Raw genomic sequence first — 20,101 nt, 5'->3', positions numbered from 1 at the left:
GCACACGTGCACAGATGTGCTGCACGTGAGGGGAGTCACACGTGCATGCACAGGGGGCGTGGGGGGGGGACAGCACGCATTGCCATATGGGAGCTGGCATACCAGCGCATGTGCAATTATTGGCACGGGAGCCGAAAAAGGTTAGCCACCACTGTTATAAAGTAACAAAGGGAGGATACAGATCTAATAGATAAATAAAATAAATAAGACGCCCAGGAGTATTTCGGAACAGGCCTCATTCACACCCAGTATTGGCTTACAAAGCAGGCTTGACGAATGCTTGCAAATCAATCCTCAGAGGGGCAAGCGAATGTCCATCTTCACGAGTTACTTTCCCAGGGACTTTCCGGATAATCTGAGCGAGGGGAAAAGTCAAAAGGGATGAAATTAGATTGGGTAGGGCAATGTTTCACTTTCGGTTCATGCAATTTACTTCAATAACTTCAGCATCTAAATACTATTGTTCTGCTGCTCTCCTTGACTTAGGGCCACAATTGAGCCCGGAGGTCCCGTTGCTAAGCGAGATGGTTGTTAAGTGAATGTTGTCCCATTCTACAACCTCCCTTGTCGCAGTTGTTAAGTAAATCCCTGGAGCTGTTGAGTTAGTAAGCCAGTTGTAAGATGGGCAGCCGTATACATTTGGCTCTTAAATAAATAAATCCTGCCAACTGACAGTAAAAGGCTGAGCGATGGAGTTTATAGTTAGGAAGGAATTATAGTTAGGAAGAAAGAGGGCGAGAAGAGACTCCCCCAGCTTCTAGACTGGATCCTGATCAGTGATGGGATTCAAAAAATTTACTACCGGTTCTGTGGGCGTGGCTTGGTGGGTGTGGCTTGCTGGATGTGGCAGGGGAAGGAAATTGCAAAATCGCCACTCCCTTCCCACCCCACTAACCTGCTTTCCAGCTCCATTCTCCTGTACGGGGCAACCAAAGAAGACCCAGCCAATCAGCTGGGACTCGGGAGGTGGAGAAGAGATGGGGGCGGAGCCAGTCAGAGGCGGGATTGGCCGGTTCTCTGAACTACTCAAAATTTCCGCTACTGGTTCTCCAGAACTGGTCAGAACCGGCTGAATACCCACCTCTGGTCCTGATCAAGGCACAGGTGATTCAGGTGAACAAAATAGAATAAAAACTCTTCCCCTCTGCTCTTCCACCACTGCTGCCCTGAAAATGCTTCATAAATGGTTAATAAGCCCTAGTGGGCTTCTCTGTGGGACAGAGAGGGAAACTCATCCAAGGGAGGTACAGATATATTGTACATCACACCCACAATTTTATTTATTTATTTATTTATTTCATTTTATTTGTCAATCACTTACAACAATCACTTACAACCTTGCAACTTTAAGACTTGTGGACTTCAACTCCCAGAATTCCTCAGCTAGCAAAGCTGGCTGAGGAATTCTGGGAGTTGAAGTCCACAAGTCTTAAAGTTGCCAAGGTTGGACACCCCTGACTTACAAGATAATCGGTATAAGTAAAAACATAGTTATGAATACAGGGACACAGATAAGAAAAATAAAAAGAAACAATAGTACAGGGACGGTAGGCACATTGGTGCGCTTATGCACGCCCCCTACAGACCTCTTAGGAAAGGGGTGAGGTCAATAGTAGAAAGTCTTAAGGTTAAAGTTTTGGGGGTTTGGGGAAAAAACCACAGAGTCAGGTAGAGTATTCCAGAATATTCCAAAATAAGGGTTCCAAAATAAGACTGCCTGGTTTTTAAGGCTCAGCATCGCGGCTTACTCATCCTTCAGAAAGTCCTGATTCGCTAGAGAGCAAATGGGAAGCAAACGAAGGAAAAGGAGCGGGGTGGTGGGAGGGGAGAACTCCTGAAGGATGAAGGTGAACCTTGCTTTATCTACCTCTCTGTCCAGGCTCATGAAGCCGAGTGCAAAGCCTTCACATTCGAACTTATGGATGATCTCTGGGAGCATCAGAGGAGTAAAGGAGATGTGAATGGCAGCAGAGCCACCTGCAGGGAGAACCTGGAAAACAACCGTCGAATCAAAGGATGCGCCAGAAGAAAGGGATAGCTGGACTGAAGGAAGACTGACAGCCACGAGGTCCGTGTTCTCAGCCTTGGCAAAATTTTAAGATGGGTGGACTTCAACTCCCCAAATTCCCCAGCAGGCATGATGAACTAGCCTGCAGATTTTGCACCAGCATCGAAAGATAACAGAGATAGAAAACTTTCGTTGTTTTTGATAATCTAGTGTAGGGGTGTCAAACTGGCGGCCCTTGGGCCCGATGCGTCACGCACAGGCCACGCCTACCCCAGCTCTGTGAAGGGGGTCACGATACTTCACGTGATGGCAACATGGTACCCCCAGTTTGACATCCGGGGTCTAGCGCATCTCCCAGAATTCCCCAGTCAACCTAACTTTCCTTTCTTAGCTAGGGAATTCTGGGACTTGAAGTCCACCCTTCTTAAAACTGCCGTGGTGGATAAAGTACTCTTCTACCCAAATTTGGTAGATAGTTGGTTGGCCAAAGCTCAGAAAGATCCTACAATTTGCAAACTCTTCTGAATTTTTAGTTAGTCGGAAGATGTGCTACCAGATTTTTTTTTTAAAAATTGAAATCTGGGGAAGTGGCAGGAAACTGAGGGTCACACCTCTCCGTGGGACTCTCAGGAGGCAAAATAGGAAGGTGGACGTAGCAGAGTGAAAAGAACATTTTCTCCTTGCTAAGCTGTTGACATCTTCAGTCTTCCAACTCCCTCCATACCATTTCTTACCTGGGTTGTACAGACAAATCTTCATGAGGCTAGAACGAACAGACAAACAAGCAAGTTGTTTCCTGTAAAAGCCCCTCCCCTTTTTCTCCTCCTTTAATCCTGATGGCAGGGGCCTGATGGTCATCGTCCACCTGTGGCCTTACTCCCACGTTGACCCTGAGTTATTAACTGTGCCTTCCTTTTGGCATCTCTGTGCATGCGCAGGCTGGGAACCGGTTCCAGAAGCTCCCCCGCCTCACTGCTATCCGAGCCCGAAGGCAGCTGATGACTGCCAGCCTGCCCTGGCCCCATCTCTGCCTCTGACGCAGAGCCCTCATCTGAGCCATCCTCAGCCTCCAGGGCTGGCCCGGGTTCCTCCCCAACCTCCTCACTACTGTCCGATTCTGCTGCCGGCTCTGCCAGCCGCTGGCTGGCCACAACAGGCAGAATAAAATGTGATGACAAAAATTAAAACATTTTTTAAATTATTTAAATAATTAAATCAATTGTAGAATTTTCCCATCTCACCGTTCATCACAGCAACTTGGCTGTGACGAGTTGTCCTTTGGTGAGGTGTCCCACAGCCAGTTGGCCGTGGCGAGTTCTCCCATTCCATCCCTCCCATTCCGTGCCGACCGGGCTAAGGGAGCTGCCACTTACGATCTGTTTGGGAGTAATGCAGAAAGGGTAATCCGAAGGTTCACCCTCGTGAGGTCGAAGGACTACGGAGACTATTGGCTTGAGCGTCAGTGGTTCCCAGAGGGAATCATCAGAACTTCCTTCATCAGCCTCAAATAGCGTCTCCAGATTCTACAGTGAAAGTGGGGAAGAAGTAAAAAAAAAAAATCCTGCTAAGACTGGTACTTGATTCAATAGAAACAGGGGCAAAGGTTTGTTGTATAAATACAAGTGCGCGCTATATTTTGAAGAGGTGGCTCAGCATAATTGCTGGGAATCTCTGCTGGAAAAGGTATGGGTGTAATTTAAATGGATAAATTTTTGCCTTTTGAACACCACAATCACAGTGGGAATATTAGGAAGCAAAGCTCAGCCCTGAATGTGGAAACAGTTTTTCAACTTTGTATTGTACGTCAAGTAGAGAGACCAGTCTTTCAACCTTCTATTCCCACCTGGAAGCTGCTATAAAAAGCCCTCCAGAGGCTCTTAGTAAATCCTGTCTAGGGACCGACCCTCTTACATTTGCCCATCCTTAGACCCTCTGTCTACTGATCCAGCTGCACAGTGATTCCCCAGCCTCGACTGGCCAGAACGGAACGAGCAACGCCTGTATATTGTCTTTTAAGGCAGGGGTCTCCAACCTTGGCAACTTTAAGACTTGTGGACTGGACTCAGCATCTGGCTGAGGAATTCTGGCAGTTGAAGCCCACAAATCTTAAAGTTGCCAAGTTTGGAAACCCCTGTTTTAAGGGACAAAAAGGCAAATCGTGTTAATTCCTTTCATTGCTGCAATGGCACCAACAGTAAGGATTAAAATCTTCTGTTATGATGCAGGAGTGGAGCAGTGATTTTCAACTTTGACAGATGGGCAGACATCAATTCCCAGCATGCTGACTGGGGAATTCTGGGAGTTGACATGCACCCGTCTTAAGTTTGTCAAGGATGGGAAACACCACACTTGGGGTTCTGTGGGGTACAAATGGCTTTTCTGCTCGTCACATCATTGGACAGAAAAGAACTTGATATAGACAAGAACAACAACAAGAGGGGAAGCTCTCCGGTGTTTTATTCTTTTATCGGCTGCTGATGAATTATGGCATTCTCAGTTGCAAAGGCAACTGAGAATGAAGGAAGTACGGCAAAGAAAGTTCTGCTCTCACTTGGAAGGGAAATCAGCTGATTTAGAACGGAACAGAGCAGAACAGAATACTAGAGTCGGAAGAGACCTTGGAAGTCCAACTTCCTGCTAGGGCAGGAAACTGTATACCATTTCAGACAAATGGTTGTGCAATCTCCTCTTAAAAGCCTCCACCCACAACTTCTGAAGGCAAGCGGTTGCACTGACTATTTCTCACTGTCAGAAAATTTCTCCTTAGTTCCAGGTTGCTTCTCTCCTGGATTAGTTTCCACCCATTGCTTCTTGTCCTGCCCTCAGGTGTTTTGGAGAACAGCTTGACTCCCTCTTCTTTGGGGCAGCCCCTGCAATACTGGACCACTGCTATCATGTCACCCCTAGTCCTTCTTTTCATTAAACTAGACATACCCGGTTCCTTCCTATGATTTAGCCTCCAGTCCCCTAATCATCTTTGCTGTTCTTCTCTGCACTCTTTCTAGAGTCTCAGTCTAGAGACCTTATTTAAATAAAGGCAATCCCATGACTTGTAGTGGTTCCAAAAATTCTGTTTTCAGACAAGGTACATCTGTACATTCAAAGTGACCTGCAAAACCACTAGGAGGAATGTTGGTTTATTTGTCTTAGCTGTTAAAAATAGCAAAAATCATCTTGACTAAAAGCCCATATTATTTTTCTCCCTAGTCTTAATATACCCTAAGAAGAAGAGAAGAGAATTGTAAATGTCTTGCCGGCTGTAGTAGTTGTTGGGTATATGGATACACCAACTAGGTTTGGGTGACTAAATATATAAACCTAGGTTTAAGTGTTTTTTAGCTTTAAGCAAAAAACTGCAATGTAATTAGATAATTAAGGGTGCGGTTGCAAGCAGCAATATAAGGCAGTGAGAGTAACATAACACTTCCTGGTCTGGTCACTGCCCTGGTTCCTGGTCTCTGGTTCCTGGTTTCTCTGATCTCTGCTGCCTGCTGTTTACTCCTGTTTGAGACGTCTGCTTGTTAATGCTTGTTGGCTACTGTGCTCGATACCGTTTCTACTGAACAAAAGGACTGTTTACTTGGTGAGCTGATATCCTGTGCATACTCAGCGTTGTCTTCGAGAGAAAGGTATCGGAAGGAGAAGATTTACAAGCAGATAAAGACATTGTACTGACTAGTTAATGGACTAGGTTACTGGATGGATATATTGGATAATGACATATGGACTGAATGACAATGCTTAAACTCTAAATGAATTAAATAACCATTTAAAACTACAAACAGTGTTTTTGTCTCCAGTGTGTGTATACTCTTGGGCCCAGCCTCTCTCTCACGTGGCTGCCTGGCTTGACTGCTGCTGTGCACTGTGCTTGGGGGTTTGTCCCCAATCACTAACAGTAGTATTGAAGAAATGACATGTATTCTAAGAAAACCTTATTTTGGAGAAATCCTTTAAAAAGGGAGGAAAATGACACTTTAAACAGTCTACGTACTAACCATGTTCTCCTTGGTTGCTGACCAGGTAGAGTCGGAAGTGAAAGATATATTCTTAGAGGATGTGTCTGACTCCCATAGGACATTGATCTCATTGCCATCGGGGTCCTTGAGCGGAAATGGTGCACCATAAAACACCAACAGATCAATCAATTTGTCATCGTCTTTATCTTGGTTGTAACTTTCCCAGTCCATTCGGATCTCTGAATTGAAGAAGGGGGGAAAAGTTGAAATCAAAATCAGGGTGGCTAAAGATCTGCAGCTAAGTATGGGGTTGACCGCAACCTCGGGAGATCATGGGCTAAAACAGCGTTTCTGAAATGTGGCAACTTTTAAGCTGAAGTGTGGACTTCAGCTCCCAGAATCTCCTAGTCCGTTGGGTTAAAACATAGTTATGAATACATGGATACATATAAGAAAAATAAATATAAAATATAAAAGAAACAATAGGACAGGGATGGTAGGCACGATTGGTGCACTTATGCACGCCCCCTATAGGCCTCTTAGGAAAGGGGTGGGGTCAATAGTAGACAGTCTAAGGTTAAAGTTTTTGGGGTTTGGGGAAGAAACCACGGAGTCAGGTAGAGTATTCCAGACATTGACCACTCTGTTGCTGAAGTTGTATTTCCTGCAGTCAAGCTTGGTGCGGTTAACCTTGAGTTTGTATCTATTGTTTGCTCTTGTGTTGTTATGGTTGAAGCTGAAGTATTCATTGACATGTAGGACATTGCAATGTATGATTTTATACACTATACTTAGATCGGACCAAAGGCGGCGTAGTTCTAGGTTTTCTAGGTCTTGAATTTCAAGTCTGGTGGCATAAGGTATTCTGCAATGAGTAGAGGAGTGGAGAACTCTTCTTGTGAAATATTTCTGGACTTTCTCAGCTGTCTTAATATCAGATACATAATGTGGTTTCCAGACTGATGAGCTGTATTCGAGTATTGGTCTAGCAAATGTTTTGTATGCTCTAGTTAGTAGTGTAATATTACCAGAGAAAAAGCTATGTAAGATTAGGTTAACAACTCTTAATGCCTTTTTGGCTATGTAGTTACAGTGGACTCTAGCACTTTGATCATTAGAGATGAGTACTTCAAGATCCTTGACAGAGTTTGGATCATCAACAAGGTCTTGACTATTCAGCCTGTATTTTATTTTCTGATTTTTTTTGCCAATATGTAGGACAAAGCATTTATTTGTTGAGATTTGAAGTTGCCATTTGTTTGACCATTCTGATACATAGTAAAGGTCTTTTTGGAGGGTAGCAGTATAGTCTGTGGTGTTGAATAGCTTTACATCATCAGTGAAGAGAACGCAGTTGCTCTTAATATGATCACAAAGGTCATTTATGTCGAGTATGAAGAGAGTTGGTCCTAGAACACTGCCTTGGGGGACACCACTGTTGACAGGTACAGGATTTGATAGGACGTTCCCAATTTTGACCATTTGTTGCCTGTTTGACAGGAATGCTTCTATCCAGTTATGCAGATGTCTAGAGATACCTTAAGATTTTAGTTTTAGGAGTAGTTTGTCGTGTACCACTGAATCAAAGGCTTTACAGAAGTCTATGTAGATTGTGTCTATTGCTTTGCCCTGATCGAGTTGTGTAGTCCATATGTTTTTGCAGTGTAAGAGTTGCAGATTACAGGATAGTTTTTCCTGAAACCAAATTGTTTATTAGAGAGTAGGTTGTTTGTCTCTAAGTGGGGGATAATGGATTGGTTAATAATTGATTCCATGACTTTACAGGTGATGCAGCATAAGGAGATTGATCTGTAATTTTCGACTAGGCTGGGGTCTCCCTTTTTGAAGATGGGGATGACCATGGCTTGTGACCATAGTTTTGGCAAGGAGCTGGTCCTGAAAGATTTTTCAAAGATTATGCTTAGAGGTTCTGCTATGGCAGTGGATAGCTTTTTTAAGAAGTAGGCACATATTCCATCCGGTCCAATAGATAGAGATGGTTTTAGATTGCGTAGTGCTTTTTTAACATTGTCTTCTGTAAAATCGATATGTATTAGATCATTGTAGTTGTCTGCGGTTCGACTAGGAAATACTGGGCATGATCCATTGCTGTTTACAAATACTGAGCCAAAGAATGTGTTAAAGATGTTGGCTTTAATAGTGTCGTCATTGCAGTCTTTACCATTAGGTCCTTTCAGGGGTGGGATGGACCTTGAGTCTTTTAATTTGTTGTTTACAAAATTGTAGAAAGTGCGGGGGGAATTGGTGCGAAGAAGGTTTTCTTCTTGTTTAATGTGATAATTGGTGCATTCAGTTTTTATCTGGTGGCATAAATTTTTGTATCGGTTTTTGAAGTTGCCAACGTGACCACATTTCTTTTTCCACCAAAGTGATTTCTTTTTGGATCGAAGCTTCCTTATTTTTATGGGTAATTTGTTTTTTCTGGTTTTGGGAGTTGTTAATGGTACATATAGTTTGATGACTCTTTTGACTTCAAGTAAAAATATATTGTAATGGTCTTCTACAGTATTGCATCCAGTGAATAGAAATTGCCAGTCAAGAGATGAGAGAGCATTGTCTATAAGATCATAGTTGCCTTTTTTGAAGTTATAATTGGGGATCACATCATTGTGATTATTTTTGTGCGGACGTATGTTGAGACAAAAGTCGATCATGTTGTGGTCACTATTGGAAAAGAGTTCTTTAATTTGTATTCCATAAATTGAATTCAAACTATTGCAGACGATGAGATCAAGGCAGTTGTTAAATCTAGTGTTGTTGGTTACTCGTTGCTCTAGTCCCAGATTTGTTACTGCATTGTAGAAGGTTGCATGTGTGGGTTCAGTTGTACATTCATTTAGGTTCCAGTTAATATGAGGTAAATTGAAGTCACCAAGAAAGATAAAAGCGTGTGGGCAGGATGCTGCCCGTGTTAGTAGTGTATTTAGCTTGTTTGCATGTTCAATGTCATAATCAGGTGCTCTGTAACATAGTAAGAATTGAAATGTGATATTTAAGGCGAGTTCACAGACGATGGTCTCTGGAAGAGCTCCTTGGTAACTTGGATGTTTTTTAGATGTAGGGACTTTTTATAGAAGATAGCAACACCACCTCTTCTACGGATTTCACAATCTGATTGGAAAACATGATAGTCTATTACTGTGGTAATGGAGTCAGGGACAGATGTGTTGAGTCATGTTTCACAAACAAATATAATGTCAAATTTAGCTGTATTTAGTAAGAGGAGAAATTCAGGTATTTTATTTACAAGGCTTCTTGCATTGAGTAGCTTGCATTTAAGGCCAGTTGTGGTTGGAATAGAGGTAGTTAGGGGCGTGCGTGCCTAGTTTTGAGCGATGTTGGATTGGGTGGGGTGGGGTTGGATGCGGAGTTGTGGGTTGTGAGACTTTCTTTGGATGCAATCAGCTCGATAGTCAATGTATAGATCCTTTTCTCCATTGTCTAGACGGTTTTTGAGTTCTGCGCGGAGTTCACGGGAGTGGTTTCTCTGCAGTATGGATAACTCTGGTCTTGAGCGAAGTTTTTTGTGGTTGGGATTGGTTTTTGCAATGGTGTTTATTGTATGAATGAATATGCATTTGCTGGACTCATTTTTGCATACAACCCTACAAAATCTTGGGGCCATAGAGCCGTCATTGTATTTGTACCCAGGGCCATCTCTGGTTATTTCAACGATATCTTCAGGAGAGATGTTTGTTGTATTTGAGTTGCTTATGATATTGTGAACTTTGGTGATGTCATCTGATTCGCTGGTGTCTTTGAGACCAAATAAGATGGCAGTTTGTTCAAAAATTCTCATCCTCAGGACTGGGTTTGAATGTTGCTTGGAGAAAATTCCAAAATCCAAGAATATTCGGGGGCAAGGAGGAGACAAGGAGAGACCTATTCCTAGGTGGTTGGAAAAACTTGGAAAAATCTTGATCCGAGGTGGGCTGCTGCCAGTTCGCGCTGGCTGAGGCGAAGCGATAGTTAAGGTTCTGTGCACTTTGGCGAACTAGCAAATCCCACCACTGGCTGGCCCCACCTCCACTCGTTTTTCAGATTCTTTTTGGTGCCGTTTTCAGGCCACTTTTTGGCCATTTTCGGAGCAAAAACTGCTCAAAAAACAGCCTGAAAATGTCCCAGAAACTCTTGATAATGGCCCGAAAAAAGGTGTGCTCTTTGGCCATTTTTTGAGCCCCTTTTGGCTATGTTTTTGGCTACTTTTGAGACATTTTTGGCCAAAAAATGGTCCAAAAATGGCCTGAATGGCTCAAAAACAGCCTGAAAATGCACCCCAAACAGCCTGAAAACAGCTGAAAAACAGCCCAGAAAACAACCTCAAAACAGCCAAAAAATAGACTGAAAAATGGGTGGAAGTGGGGCCATCTAGTGGGGGATTTAGCTCCAACTGACTTAATCCTACCTTTGCCTTTGAGGCGAGTGGCCAGGAGGCAGGGCTGGGTGTGATGAGTGAGATCACCCACCCAGTCACATGACCAACCAGCCATGCCTGCCTAGCCAGAGAACTGGTTGTTAAAAAATTTGCAGCCCATCACTGATCTTCACCCTTCATTTTCCTGGTGGGGGGCCTTGCCTTTTCTTGGTGGGAAATGACACTGGCCAGTACAAACACTTACCAAAGGGAGTGGGGTTATTGAGACGGATGTACCGTGAGACGGTGTCTCCTCCAGAGATATGGGCTCCAAACCTGGGAAGAAAATAAGGAAAATGAGGATAGCTGAAATAACCATGATTATTAAGGGAATGATAATCATTTAATTAGTCGGAACAATGTTGTAGGAAAATGGAACGGGGAAAATATATTTCCCAGGATCCCTCCTGCTAATCAACCGAGCCAGAACTTACAGGAATTTTCTGGAGGAATGCAAAACTATTTGACCAGAATAAGGATATTTGTTTATTTATTTATTCGTATTCCATAGTTATTATTTTTACAAATAACTCAAGGCAGCAAACATATCCAGCACACCTTCCTCCTCTTATTTTTCTCACAACAATAACCTTGCGAGTAGGTTGGGCATGACTGGCCCGAAGTCACCTAGCTGGCTTTCATGCCAGAGGTGGAACTAGAATTCACGGGCTCCTGGTGGGTGGTCCAAAATCACCCAACCAGCTTTCATGTCAAAGGTGGGACTAGAATTCACAGTCTCCTGGTGTCTGGCTTTCATGCCCGAGGTGGGACTAGAATTCACGGTCTCCTGCTTTCCAGCCTGACTATAACTACTAGAGGGGGGAACTGAAACACAAGACAGAGCTGGATAAAAACAAGCATTGGTCTTTCAGACAGAAGTTCTGGGAGATTCAGAATCAATCAGTTTCATCCCCAGCTCTTGCAAAAGACCTAGGCCACAGCCTTCGCTGCCACTGGGTCAGTCCTCCAGCATGAAAGAGAAAGAAAAGGGGGCTCCGTGGCCCAGGAGAGCTGTGGCCAGGTCAGGACTGTGTCCCAAAGAGCAAAATGCAAGTTCATGCTGGTCTAGCTACAGCTCTCTGAAATCCCTACTGCCTTGTAACTGAGAGTTCCCAGTAGCCTTGCTAAAAGTTTCGGGCATCTACCTGAGGGTGGGTATTGCCACGGGATGGCTTGGTCCAGTCATCTGCAGGAAGATGGGGCAGCCTTTCACAGACATTTCTATGGGGATCACCTTCAGCTCTGATTCACCCACCTGCACAAAAAAGAGTAATTTTTATATCCAACTCATTTCAACCCTGGGCTATAAAAAATTTTAAGGTTGTTTTCAAGCGGTACTACAAAGTACTGCTTTGTAAAACCTTGGTTAAGGCCACACCTGGAATATGGCATCCAGTTTTGGTCACTACATTACAAACAAGACGTTGAGACTTTGGAAAAAGTGCAGAGAAGAGTAACTAAGATGATTAAAGGCCTAGCTAGAGACTAAAACATATGAAGAACTTTTCTTTTTTTAAGAATATAGTGTGTATTTTAAGAATGTACCAAGCAGAATCCGAATGGAAGTTATGTATTATATTGAATTGTATAACTTTAGGGTATATATTGAAGCCTAAATAAGAGTTAAATGGATAAACTTAAAAGATATAAAGGTGTCATACTCCAATCAGTAACTGCAGGAGAAATTTTGTTTAATAAGAAAAGATAATAGATAATTGAAACAGGACAGACAAAAAATATAAATACAATGATTTGAATTGAGATGAGATAATTAAAATAAAATTGAGGGGAAAAGCTATGTAGAAAATGTAAAATAGTAATAAGATATGGAATAAAATATAAAAATGAGCATGAACCTGAATTTGTGTCTGTACGAAGAAATGTAACCTGGGATTACGCTACTTTCAAAAAAGATGTTTTATTTGTATTTTTTTTTTCTCTTTGTGAAAACTCAAATAAAATTTACAAAAGAAAAAAAAACATATGAAGAACTGTTGCAGGAATTGGGTAGGGCCAGTCTAGAGAAAAGGAGGACTACGGGGAACATGATAGCAGTCTTCCAATATTTGAGGGACTGCCACAAAGAAGACGGAGTCTAATTATTTTCCAAAGCACCAGAAGGCAAGACAAGAAGCAATGGATGGAAACTAATCAAAGAGAGAAGCAACCTGGAGTTCAAGAGAAACTTCCTAACAATGAGGAGAGTTAACCAGTGGAATGACTTGCCTCCAGAAGTCCTGGGTGCTTCATCGCTGGAGGCATTTAAGAAGAGACTGGACAGCCACTTGTCTGAAATGGTATAGGGTGTCCTGCTTGAGCAGAGGGCTGGACTAGAAGACCTCCAAGGACAGCTCTATTGTGAACTTGAAATTTGAAGACATTCTCCTTTATTATACCCAACTGATTCTAAAGAAGGGCGTGCTTTGGAGAATAGTTCTTACCAGGTGTTGGTGAATGCTAGCGTGCCATTCAAAAAATTATGGCGTGTCACCTTTGAAACGCATGTCGTGGGCTTGCCAGCAACTGCTCTGATGTCAGGTCAAAGTTCCCCCAGCCGGCTCAGACAGGCTGCCTACCTTACAGATGAGAGTGTCCTTATAATGTCCCCACATATTGTTGTAGGCTGTGATTTCTACGGTAAGTTCCTGGAAAGCCTTCAGGGTTCCCTCCGACGGATGCACATGGAAAGCCGCTCCTTTCCCATGGGACAGCACGGACGCTCGGAAGGCTGGAAAAGGAGGAAAACAAAAAACAAAAATGTCCTTCCTGTGACAGTGCAGCTGCTGGACTTCCTGTTGTCTGAAAGGGACTGGCCGGAGTCTCTTGTCCAGCTGCATTTTCCCATCAAAATAAATCTTCAGCCTCACAAACTTCCTGTCTACAAAAACACAACATTTTTTTTTTCCCTACCTGACTGCTTCCTCTTTGCAAACTGTCTTGTTATCCGTCTGGTTTTCTCCACCATCGTGTCCCTGGGTAGAGGAAATAGAGTCCTTGAGAACTGATAAAGATACCTTGGTAACCTGCAGGCTTGATGCATGCTTCAAAAATGTACTTAAAAACACTGTAGATGTGACATCAGCTGCCTTCTTCACCTGGCGATACTGATCTGTTAGCTAAGGGACACAATGCCCTTTTCAAGATAGTGGTTCTGGGAGTCACTGCAATCCACATCATCACCAAGCATAGCAGGAAGTCATTTCCCTTAAGATGGCTTGTGTAAACATTGGTTGAATAGAAGATGATGATAGATAGATAGATGGATGGATGGATGGATGGATGGATGGATGGATGGATGGATGGATGAATGAATGGATGATGGATGGACAGATGAGAGAGATAGACTGATTGACAAACAGACCAACAGACAGACAAGCAGCCTATAGTTTCTATTGACATGAGAAGTGTCAATAGATCACTGTTTAGTTTGGGGGAAGTATTGCCTCAGACAGAAAGTCTCTACAGAGAGTGGTGAGGACAGCCGAGAAGATTGTAGGAAGTTCTCTTCCATGTTATTTTAAGGATTCTGCTTATAAGCATTGTGTGCTTAGAGCTGGAAGCATTGTGAGAGACCCCACACACCACTTTTTGGTCTCTGTTTCTGTTTCTCTCCTCTGGGAGGAGGTTTCGAAGTATTTCTAGCTGGACTGCCAGGTTCTGTAACAGCTTTGTTCCTTAGGCCATCCGTCTGGTAAACTCACAAGGTTCATTTCTCTCGCCATGTACATGTATGCATCTGAGCTAGACTGTTGTTTCTCTGTGTCATATAATGTATGTGTGTACATGCGTAATTCTATCTATCTATCTATCTATCTATCTATCTATCTATCTATCTATCTATCTATCTATCTATCTACCTACCTACCTACCTACCTACCTACCTACCTTGTCATGTTTATGTTTATGTTAGAGGTTGAGACTCTTGAGAGCTGCATGCAAAATAATTTCATTTTAATGTATGCCGATTAATGTACCTTCAAAGTGATTATGAATTTATTCTAAGTCTAAGAACTGAATAATGCACCTTTCTTCACATATCCTGCGTCTCATCTGGTAATATCCTGCTAAGGAGGAAGAAAAGGGACCTTGCAGCAGAAACATTGGTGAGATTAGTTGAATGGGGCTTTTATTTGAGATTCCATCTTGAGAGAGAGAGAAAGAGAGGGAGGGAAGGGTGGGAGTGAGAGAGAGAGAGAGCGAAGTGTATCAACTTTTTCAAAACCCGTCTCTCTGGAGGGTCTACGACAATTTCCCACAGCCAGCTCGCTATGGGACAATTCACCACAGGACAAGTGTTACACTAATATCAAAGGAATGATGGAATAGAATCACCAAAGAAAAGATGCAAAAGGAAGAACGGAATGAAATGTGAATGACAAAAATTAAAATATTTTTAAATTTTTATTTTTAAATAATTAAGTTGAATTGTTAAATTGTCCTGCAGTGAGGTGTCCTGCGGCGAGGTGTCCCATTCCTATCTCTGGATACCCTAGGACAGGGGTGTCAAATTCAAGGCCTACGGACCGCATCTGCCCATGGGGTGCTTAAATCTGGCCCTTGGGGCCAGCCTGGATATAGCAAAGTACTGGCCTGCAGTGCCGCTGGCAGCCAAAAAGGGTCGGGGGTGCGCGCCCGTTTCAGCCTGGACAGCCTCCTACAGCCAATACGGGGGCACAGGGGGCTACGTGCACACACACACACCAGTGCCCCATTTTGGCCGGCAGGGTGCTGCAGAAGGAGGCCATCCATCCCGCCTCTCTCCCTTCCCCCAGCTGGCCCGCGGAAGAGAACTACAATGTTGAACCGGCCCTCGAAGAAAACACCCCCTGCCCTAGGAGGCGTTTAGAATTATTGAGGAATTGAATATTTGTAATTGTGCAGGCAGGGAAATATTTGGGCCTATGTGAAATAAGCAAGAGTTAATGGGATTTTGCCCTTCCTCTCAAGGTTATGTTGAAAGGCTGGAAAATGCCTTTCTTCTGAGGATTCGATTTTCCTGCTGGGAGAGCTCCGGCGCAAGGATACAGACAACTGCTTGAAAGCTGGTTCTTTTTATTTTTCAGGAAGGCGAGAGATAGCAAGAAGTCTGCGTTCCTGAGGCTAGCTAGCTTTGTATAATAAACCCCTGATTTTTATACTTTTTTCTCCTTTTGTGTGTGAGTGCTTGTGTTTGTATTTCTTAATGTTTTAAATCCTGTCAGGGGTTGTCTTCATTTCCACCGGAGGGTAAACTCCGCGGGGTGGTTTGATTGGATTATCAGTTTCGTCCTAGTCTTTTTTTTTTTTTGCTTAACGGTTTCTTATATTTGTTTTGTGGCAATCTCCTGTCTGTCTCCTTTGCAATATATTTTGTGTCTTTTGTTTGTTTTGCTGATTTGGAAGGGTTTTCCTTTCTTTTTTCCCTAGTTTTCTTAATTATTTGGACTTTTGTGTAAGGGGCTTCTTTAATACCTTTTATTTGATTCCTTTTCCTATGCAAGTTTGTTTTATGGCTGGCTTGATGTTCCCTTTGGGCTTTTCCTGCTTGGGTGTCACCACTGTCCTCATGAAGTTCCCTTTCCACAGTTAAACGGAAGGAAACAAGATGTACCTTTCTTCATCCTCAGAAGGTTGGGGTGGGCTGCTGAAATAATCAACTTCTATGTTGAAGAGAAAAGCCGATTCAGAATGATTGGTAATGATCAGCTGACGCTTTATCACACTCTTCAAGGCCACCTCAGAGCCAAAGTTGAGTTTTAGATCGTCCGAATCCATTACATTTTGTTCCTCATCACTGCAGAACAAGAAGAACAGAGGTTAAACAAGCCACTTTCCTTTTAGAGATGAGTAGCCAGAAAGGAACAATTAAGACACCACGCCGTAAAGGGCAATGAAAGATTTCTTTACAGATAGTCTTCGACTTACAACTGGTTGGTTAGGGATTGTCCAAAGTGACAATGGACGTCCCCAGGCTACTTGCGAACCAGATTAGAAGTTCCGATGGCCAGTACCCCGGTCACATGATCATATTTTGCGTAGCTTGGCAACCAACCTGCATTTAATGACCATTTGCAATGTCCTATGGTCATGTGGCCAGGATTTATGACTTTTTGCAGAAACCAGTAATTACTTCCTGCTTCTGGCAAAAATCATCCATTCGTTGCAGAGAGGAGAGCTCAAGAAGGGAATTAGCCTGGAATCCTTGCACAGCTGTAAGAGATCCAAGACTGACAGCAGCCAAGCTCCATGGAACCTTATCTATATCTATTCCCAAGGGAAAGCAAGCAGTCTGGGAAATTCCTGTACTGTAGTAGAATAGAGGAAAGTAGTTGGGCAGCGTGGTGGCTCAGTGGTTAAGACGCTCGGCTTGTCGGATGGAAAGCCAGCAGCCCAGGTTTGAGACCCAAGCGCCATGCGATGGGGTGAGCTCCCACCCTTGCCCCAGCACCTGCCAACCTAGTGGTTTGAAAGCATGCAAGTACTGTATAAGTAGATAAATAGGTTCCACTTTGGTGGGAAGTTAACAGCACCCTATGATCTCATGCTGGCCACATGATTTTGGAAATGTCTCTAGACAGCACTAGCTCAATAGCCTTGATAAGCACTGCTCCCTACAGTTGGCAACAACTAGGAGGCTAAAATCCGTAGGAACTGCTTTTTAAAAAAAAATAAAGTAGTTACCTTCAAGTCTACCTGTGTGGATCTGGTTACTTGGGCTTAACAATTGTGGACAATGGATCTGCTTAATGATTGCCACGATCACTTTATGACCGCAGTGATTCATTTAAGAATCATCACAAAAAAGGTCATAAAATTGGGTGTGGTCAACGTAATAATCCACTTAATGACCAGGATGACCTATAATCATAATTCTGGGCTCGGTTACGATCATAAGCCAAGGACTATCTGTGTTACTTTCACAAAAAAGGAGTAAGATATTGTTGTATATTCCAGCTGATATGATCTCCAAGGAACGTGCAAGTTCATACAAAATGCGAGCGTACAGTAGTAAGAACATAAAAAGCAGCCTGCAGGATCAGACCATATAACACATTTGGTCTCTCATTCTAGTGATGTCAATAGGAAGCAAAAATCAAATTCAAAATGGTTCCTAGCAAGTATCAGAATCAGAACAGAATGGAAGGGACCCTGGTGATCTTCTAGGTTAGGGGTGGGCAAACTACGGCCCGCAGGTCACATCCGGCCCGTTGGTCTTTTTAATCCAGCCCGCCGAAGATTGGTACAGAATTAAGGTTTGATGTGAATGATTGAATGATTGCATTCATTTGATTTTGACTTGTAATGACAGGCATTTCGACACCAGGTGGCGCATTAGGCGCAGTGACTTGATTTTACGGAGTTTTTGCAGCTTTTTATATGTATCGTATTTTGTGCTGACCCGGCCCGTCTGTCAAATTTTAAAAGTCAATGAGGCCCCCGAGCCAAAAAGTTTGCCCACCCCTGTTCTAGGTTAACTCCCTGCTCAAACCTGAGATCCTCGATACCATTTCAGACAAATGTCCAGTCTCTTCTTAAAGACCTCCAGTGATGAAGTCTCTGCGATTTCTGTGGTGGCAAGCCGTTCCACTGGGTTAATTGCCCTCCCTGTTAGGGAGTTTCTCCTTAATTCCAGGTTGCTTCTCTCCTGGATTAGTTTCTCTCCATTGTTCCTTGTCTGGACTTCTGGTGCTTTGGAGAATAGCTTGACCCCCTCTTCTTAGGGGCAGCCCTTCAAATACTGGAATACTGTTCTCTAAACTGACCATACCTAAATCCTGCAACCGTTCTTCATGTTTTAGTTTTCAGCCCTTTAATCGTCTTAATTGCTCTTCTCTAAGTTTTTCCAAGTCTCAACATCTTTTTTGTAATGTGGCAACCAAAACTGGATGCAGTATTCCAGGTGTGGTCTTACTAACAATTTATAAAGTGGTACTAACACTTCACATGTGATTTTTGAAGGAAGGAAGGAAGGAAGGAAGGAAGGAAGGAAGGAAGGAAGGAAGGAAGGAAGGAAGGAAGGGGAATTAAAGCACAAAGGAACCAAATCATTCATATAAATTACATTACTCGGTTTCCATTATAGCTATATCCGCTTTCTTTACCTGTCAAAGGGAATCGAGTAAGTGATACACAGCTCTTTTAATTCACCAGAAATAGACAGGAAGAGGGGTTCTGACATATCTTCAATACTACAGCACAAGATAAGGTCCTCTGGCTTATCCTAAGAAGAAAAAGAACAGCGCTTGTTTTCAGCAGAAACAATATTCAAGACAGCACTATACTGAGAGATCAGGATAAGCTGCTGGATTAACTCCACAGCTTAACTAAACAACCCTTGGCCACCCTCATGAAGAATATGAAGTGCCTATCGCAAAATCTCTCCCAGTTCTTGCCCACACCACGAGCCCCACAAGCTACTCATCTCTCCCCATTTGAAAATACATTGCAACAGCTAAAAAAACACCCATTTTTCAGAAGACAGGCTGGTAATATTTGGCATTCCTCGGCAACCTCCTTCATCTTCCCAAGTTTACTGCCTCTCATTGACGCTCACGCGTTCATTTTCCTGGGGAGAGATGCACCCTTCCGAACAAGGCCTTGGACCGCAAGGTTTTGACATTTTTACTTTCTAAGAATATCCCAGGAATTCAGAAGCCTCAGAAAGTGGGCTGGTTGAGCTGAGGAACTGCCTTCCCCACAAAGGGATGGGTCCACCCCTCGCGCGCCAGCGAAAGTGGCAAGCTGCGGACGCTGTCTGCCAAATAATTCTGCCTGGCGGGATTCAGAACAACCTTCTCTGCTGTAACTTCCACCTTCTGGAACATCAGGCTCTTCAAGGTAACATTTGTCCTCAACCTCTTGGCTTTCTGGGAGGATCTCAAAACCTCTCTCTGCCTATTGACCAAGGGCCCCCACCAGTGGTGGGATTCAAACACTTTTACTACCGGTTCTGTGGGTGTGGCTTGGCAGGCGTGGCAGGGGAAGGATATACTGCAAAATCCCCCTTCCCTCCCCACCCCACCAACCTGCTTTCCAGCTCCATTCTCCTGTGCAGGGCAACCAAAGAAGACCCAGCCAATCAGCTGGGACTCAATGGGAGGCAGAGAAGAGATGGGGATGTGGCCTGTCAGAGGTGGGATTTGCTGGTTCTCCAAACTACTCAAAATTTCCGCTACTGGTTTTCCAGAACAGCTCAGAACCTGCTGAATACCACCTCTGGCTCCAACGGAGTAGTAAGTGGATTAAAAAGACCTCACCTACATCCCATTGCATACTGGTTCGTATTGTAGCTGGTTTTTGGTAATTTTAATGTTGATATTTAAGGGTGTATAGGTAGTTCTCAACTTAGAAGTTTGTTTAGTGGCCGTTCAAAGCTACAACGGCACTGAAAAAAGGGACTTATGACCATTTTTCACACGTATGACCATTGCAGCATCCACTTGGTCGCATGATTTATATTCAGATGCTTGTCAACTGGTTCATACTTATGACCATTGATCGCAGTGTTCTGGGGTCATATGATCCCCTTTTGCAACCTTCTTGCAAGCAAAGTCAATGGGCAAAGCAGATTCACTTAAGAACCGCGTTTCTAACTTAACTGCAGTGGTTTGCTTTAACAAATGCGGAAAGTCATAAAATGGGGAAAAATTCACTTAACAGATTTCTCACTTAGCAAATGTAAATATGGGGCTCAAGTTGAGAACTACCTACCTGTAAACA

General features: G+C 43.4%; 1 protein-coding gene across 1 annotated transcript in view; it reads right to left on the bottom strand.

Moving 5' to 3' along the window:
* The window catches only part of DLEC1 (DLEC1 cilia and flagella associated protein), a 66,052-nt gene that overhangs the window by 10,806 nt on the left and 35,145 nt on the right, over positions 1-20,101 (bottom strand). Inside the window, 10 exon segments of the mRNA XM_087917546.1 lie at positions 261-355; positions 1,868-1,990; positions 3,382-3,531; positions 6,007-6,206; positions 10,608-10,678; positions 11,548-11,657; positions 12,979-13,130; positions 13,313-13,374; positions 15,993-16,175; positions 18,484-18,602. Of these exon segments, the coding sequence (XP_087773672.1) occupies positions 261-355; positions 1,868-1,990; positions 3,382-3,531; positions 6,007-6,206; positions 10,608-10,678; positions 11,548-11,657; positions 12,979-13,130; positions 13,313-13,374; positions 15,993-16,175; positions 18,484-18,602 (1,265 nt within the window).

Source organism: Pseudonaja textilis, chromosome Z, assembly GCF_049901715.1.
Source record: "Pseudonaja textilis isolate UNSWEBS1 chromosome Z, rPseTex1.2, whole genome shotgun sequence".
Lineage (NCBI taxonomy): Eukaryota > Metazoa > Chordata > Lepidosauria > Squamata > Elapidae > Pseudonaja > Pseudonaja textilis.
This window is presented reverse-complemented; position numbering and strand designations above follow the sequence as displayed.